The following is a 6,000-nucleotide window of genomic DNA, read 5'->3' on the forward strand; positions in this document are numbered from 1 at the left end:
TCACTCAGTTTAAAGACCCACCTATGGAATGGGTTAAGGTACCTAAATATAGACTGCACTGCCGAAAAATTTGTTAGTTTTAGTTCCATTAGTTTTTTTTTTTCGTTTTTCGGGTCATTCGTTATAATCGCAATTCGTGCTCAGTCTCTTTGGGTGAGCGGTTCAGCCCGAGCATGAGTTCCTGAGTTCCCGCTGAACATTTGCCTATTCAGCCGTTCGCCGAACACCCGAATTTGCAGGGTGTTTTTTACCCAGACAAACACGCTGCAATGCACTGAGCGCTGCACAGTGCATTCTGTGCCCTGATTGGGCAAAGCTTTGCCCAATCAGGGCACAGTGTAAGCTGGTTGTTAAGGAGCGGGGCCAGGAAGCCTGCAGCGGTGTCCTTAACAACCGATGAGTCATCAACCGTCAATGGGTTTCCCTGCTGACAGCTGAACAATAAAAAAAAATCCATACCAAACCCTTACCTGGGCAAGCAGCCTGGCAGGTCAGGAAAGGGGGGGACGAGCAAGTGCCCCCCCCTGCCCCCCATCTGAACCATACCAGGCCATATGCCCTCAACATGGGTGGGGGGGTGGGTGCTTTGGGGCACGGCTGTTCTGCCCCCCACACCCAAAAGCACCTTGTCCCCATCTTGATGGGGATAAGGGCCTCATCCCCACAGCCCTGGCCGGTGGTTGTGGGGGTCTGCGGGTGGGGGGCTTATTGGAAACTGATCTTGCCCTGCCCCATGTGAATGAGTATGGGGTACAGAGTACCCCTAGACATTCACCAAAAAAGTGTACAAAAAGTAATAAAAACAGGAGAAGTTTTTGACTGTATACTCGGGTAAGGGTCTGGTATGGATTTTGGGGGGACCCTAGTTTTTTTTTTTCTTCGAATTTTGGTGTAGGGTTCCCCTCCAAATCTATACCAGACCCAAAGGGCCTGGTATTGACTGGGGGGGGGACCCCACTCAATTTTTTTCTTTATTTTTTCAATAGCCGGGTGCCGGCTATTTTTTTTTTTTTCTTTAGAAATTTAATTTTTGCTGCAGCAGGTTATATGCATGCTACAGATGCGCCACTTTACAGGCAGACTAAGGGGACCCCCCAGGCACTATATTTAAAGGAATATTACATTTTTATTGTTGCACTTTTAGCGTCATTAAATCACTGCTCCTGAAAAAAACAATAATTTTTTTTAAAAATGTTTGCATTTATGCATATCCCCCGCCCCAAGGGCAGTACCCAGACCCCCCATACCCCTTTTATGGCCAATTACTTGCATATAAGCCTTCAAAATGGGCACTTTTGATTTTTCCTGCTTGGCTCCCATAGACTTCGATAGGGTCCACCGTTCGGGTTAGAACTTTCCCTCTTTTTGGGAGTTCTGCTGCGATCAGAACAGGGGGGTGTTTGACCCATGTCCAGTCACTCTTTGTGTAACCTACCTTTCCAGTTAACCCTCCCTTCCAGCCACTCCTTCTATTACAGCGGCACAAAACAAAAAAAAAAAAAACAGTCCTAGCTGGTCTCAGAATGTATAAATGGCGATTGTATTAATAAATGGTTCAGTTGGCTGGACAGATCATTTGAACTGATATTTATTTACAGAGAGTCTCCCGAGGCCCCAGACTCTACAGGAAGCCCAGATCCCGCTGATGGACACACAGACCTGCGACTCGCTCTACCATATCAATTCCGATGTGAGCAGTTCTGTTCCCATAATCCTGAGTGATATGATCTGTGCCGGGTATAAAGCCGGTGGGACGGACTCCTGTCAGGTAAGTCACAGAGTGAAATAGTATTGTGAGATATTGTACAGAGCTAAATTATGGGGGTGGCAAGAGTCACCCTACATGTATTCAGCTTTGTATTTAATGCTCTCTTGTATTATTAATTTTATGTATTGGAAAATACAACTGGTGTAAACTCAACCTCTTACCACCCATGGGTGGCAGAGATCACTGCACATACACTATATTGTCAAAAGTATTGGGACACCTGCCTTTACACGCACATGAACTTTAATGGCATCCCACTCTTAGTCCGTAGGGTTCAATATTGGGTTGGCCCACCCTTTGCAGCTATAACAGCTTCAACTCTTCTGAGAAGGCCATCCACAAGATTTAGGAGTGTGTCTATGGGAATGTTTTACCATTCTTCCAGAAGCACATTTGTGAGGTCAGGCACTGATGTTGGACGAGAAGGCTTGGCTCGCAGTCTCCACTCTTATTCACCCCAAAGGTGTTCTATCGAGTTGAGGTCAGGACTGTCAAGTTCTTCCACCCAAAACTCGCTCATCCATGTCTTTATGGACCTTGCTTTGTGCACTGGTGGGCAGTCATGTTGGAACAGGAAGGGGCCGTCCCCAAACTGTTCCCACAAAGTTGGGAGCATGAAATTGTCCAAAATGTCTTGGTATGCTGACGCCTTAAGAGTTCCCTTCACTGGAAATAAGGGGCCAAACCCAACCCCTGAAAAACAACCCGACACCATAATCCCCCCTCCACCAAATCATTTGGACAAGCGTGTAGCTCCTGCTCCCCTGGACCCACCCCCAGCCAATGAAAAGAGAAGCAGCACATTGATCAGCTCATCTCTCTTTCACTCTTCTCTCTCGTCCTATCAGCATGCTTCTTGTTAGCACATGAAATTGGCTTTTTGTGCTGCTAAACCCCCCCACCCCCCACCCCCCACCCCAAGTCTGAGCTCTGTTTTGGCTACAACTACAACTATTGGCTACAACTATATTTGGTCAATGTTGTTACCCAGATATGGCCATGTGGCTATATTATTTGCCCCTTGTCAAGGATTCCCAGCCACAGGGCCGGGACAAGGGGTGGGCGGGAAGGGCGGCTGCCCTGGGCACAATGGTTTACTGTAGGGTTGAGAGAACCTTCATTCTGTTAGAAGGCTGGGCAGTTTGGCATCTTTGCCCTGGGCACTGGATGACCTTGTTCCAGCACTGCCCAGCCAGCAAATGAATAGGGCAGGGTGACAACACTGGTTGCTATGGATGCACCTGCGGCTTCCTTAGCGGCAATAGAAATACAGCTACTATATGTGACATTCAGCTACCTCTGAATGAGCAGCAAGTCTGGGGTTTGAAAGAACGCCAAAGTTCTTCTTCTATTCAGACCAAACCTTGAGCTCATCCCTACCGGTCACTGACAGAGACACGGGGATTTGACTGCTCATTGACATGCTTGTTGCAGGGCATTGACCTAGAAGTACTGAAATCATGTACAGCCAGGCAGCTAGCAGAAGGAGGTTAGTCATGACAGGCTTACATTAACCACTTCAGCTCTGGAAGGTTTTACCCCCCCCCCCCCTTCATGACCAGGCCATTTTTTGCTATGTGGCACTGCTCTACTTTAACTGAAAATTGCGAGATCGTGCGACGTTGTACCCAAATAAAATTGATATAATTTTTTTTCACACAAATAGGAGCTTTTTTTGGTGGTATTCGATTACCTCTGCGTCTCTTTATTTTTTTATTATATGAATGAAAAAAAGACCGACAATTTTGAAAAAAAAAACGATATTTTTTACTTTCTGCTATTAGGCTCCATTCACACTAGCGCGTTTTTTGATGCATTTTGCATTTTGCAGAAATGCATGGGAATTTTTTTAACATGGGTCCCTATGGAACATGTTCACATCAATGCCTTTTTGTACCTCTGCGTTTTTGGAAAGGGTCGGGGACTTTTTTTCATGCAAAATGCAGCGTTTTGCATGTAATAGAATTCAATGGACCAGCATCAAAAACGCAAGTGCAGCGTTTTTGCAGCGTTTTTGATGCGTTTTTGGCTTTTTTTTTTTTCTGTTTTTTTTTAGACTGTATACAGTCTAAAAAAAACTGTAAAAAAAAACAAACCACAAAACGCCGCAAAAACGCTGTAAAAATGCTGCTCAAAAACGTGGCAAGCATTACAAAAAAAACTCCAGAAACGCTCAAAAGCAACATGCATAGATGTGAATCGAGCCTAAAACACATCCAATATAAACAATAAAAAAATAATCAAATCTCTTTATAAATGTTGGCCAAAATATATTTTGCTACATATCTTTGGTAAAAAAAAAATCCCAATAAGTGAATATTGATTGGTTTGTGTGGAAGTTATAGTATTTACAAACTATGGTATATATACTGTATTTTTTTTTATATTAGTAATGGTGGTGATCAGCGACTTAGAACTGCGATACTGCAAACTGACACGGGGGGGGGGACTCATTAACAGACATCACCAGTGACACTAATATAGTGATCGGTGCTAAAAAAAAATACACTGTCACTGTACTAATGACACTGGGCAGGAAAGGTATAACATCTAGGGTGATCAAGGGGTTAAATGTGTGCCTAACAAGTGTTTATGTGTGTACTATGTGCTGCTTTTATGGGAGATCTAGTTGTTTTCAGGAGGTCTCCAGTTCGGCAGAAGAGAACTGCACAGGGCTGACAACACTGCTTGGGATATCATGTTATAGAGAGAAACAAGGGGAAACATCTATGTATTTCGGAGAAGAAGTGAATATGTTTTAATTTTTGTTTTGCATTGACATACACTTTAAAACATTTTGAGGATTATTTATTTTAACAAATATAGTCAACCCAAATCTGCCCCTGTCTAGAAACTTGACCAACCTATTGTTTTTTTTTTCCTTTTTCCAGGGAGACTCTGGGGGACCTCTGGTCTGCTCCCAGGGTGGACAATGGTTCTTGGCCGGGCTGGTGAGTTGGGGCGATGGTTGTGGAAAGCCAAACCGTCCTGGGGTATACACCCGGCTGACATCCTATGAGGATTGGATTAAGCTGAATGCTCCAGAGACTCAGGAGAACATGGTGTTTGTCACCTTCGCCAATTCCACCACAGCTTCCTGGACAAACGGGGTGAACCTTACCAAAACCACCACAATCACAGTCACCACAGCCAACACAGTTACCAAAGCCAATGAAGCCACCACAGCCAACACAGTCACCAAAATAGACAACACAGACTATATAGAAAATAGCCAAGCTACACCTGTCCCACAAGTCTTCCTGATTACATGGGCAACAGTTCTTTTCTGCACGTTATATGTTTGTGCTTTTAATTAAAGGACCAGCTGTATCTGTCGTCGCTAATTAGCTCTTCTGAACTCCAAACCACGGGCTTTGGAAGTTAAACAGGCAGAGTGCAATAAACTTCAATTTGGGTACATACATGTTTATAAAGGCATTTCATGGCCTGGTGTGCCTGAAAGGGGATTGTGTTAGACTTATGCCCCGTACACACGGTCGGATTTTCCAATGGAAAATGTGTGAGAGGACCTTGTTGTCGGAAATTCCGACCGTGTGTGGGCTCCATCACACATTTTCCATCGGAATTTCCGACACACAAAGTTTGAGAGTAGGCTATAAAATTTTTCGACAACAAAATCCGTTGTCGGAAATTCCGATCGTGTGTACACAAATCCGACGCACAAAGTGCCACGCATGCTCAGAATAAATTAAGAGATGAAAGCTATTGGCTACTGCCCCGTTTATAGTCCCGACGTACGTGTTTTACGTCACCGCGTTCAGAATGATCGGATTTTCCGATAACTTTGTGTGACCGTGTGTATGCAAGACAAGTTTGAGCCAACATCCATGGATTTTGTTGTCGGAATGTCCGATCAATGTCTGACTGTGTGTACAGGGCATACGAGCATTGTAAAAAGAAACAGAGCCCCGGTTGACTCATGGTGCTACCCCATCCTCTCTAAAGCTGTTTTTGGATGATTGTTCTATTACACACTCACTCCTCTCTTCCTTTCTCTTCTCCCCTCCTATATTTTCCCTCCCCTCTTCTCTCACCCATCTCCTCTCTCTTTTCCACCCCTCATTTCTCTCCTTCTTTCTTTTCAACTTTCTCTCTCATATTCTCTCTATTCTGCTCTCTTCTGTCTCCTCTTTCCTCTCCTGACACACTCCTTCCCCAATCGTCTTCCCCACACGACTTTTCTCTTCTGTCCCTTGTACTCTCTCCAGTCT

General features: G+C 44.6%; 1 protein-coding gene across 1 annotated transcript in view; it reads left to right on the forward strand.

Moving 5' to 3' along the window:
- LOC141147924 (serine protease 27-like) overlaps nucleotides 1-5,085 on the forward strand; it is a 49,488-nt gene extending 44,403 nt beyond the window's left edge. The window contains exons 5-6 of the mRNA XM_073635082.1: nucleotides 1,599-1,768; nucleotides 4,660-5,085. Of these exons, the coding sequence (XP_073491183.1) occupies nucleotides 1,599-1,768; nucleotides 4,660-5,085 (596 nt within the window). The remainder of the gene's footprint in view (nucleotides 1-1,598; nucleotides 1,769-4,659) is intronic.
- Nucleotides 5,086-6,000: the final 915 nt, after the last annotated feature.

The sequence above is a fragment of the Aquarana catesbeiana genome, linkage group LG06, assembly GCF_042186555.1.
Source record: "Aquarana catesbeiana isolate 2022-GZ linkage group LG06, ASM4218655v1, whole genome shotgun sequence".
In the NCBI taxonomy this organism is placed as follows: Eukaryota; Metazoa; Chordata; class Amphibia; order Anura; family Ranidae; genus Aquarana; species Aquarana catesbeiana.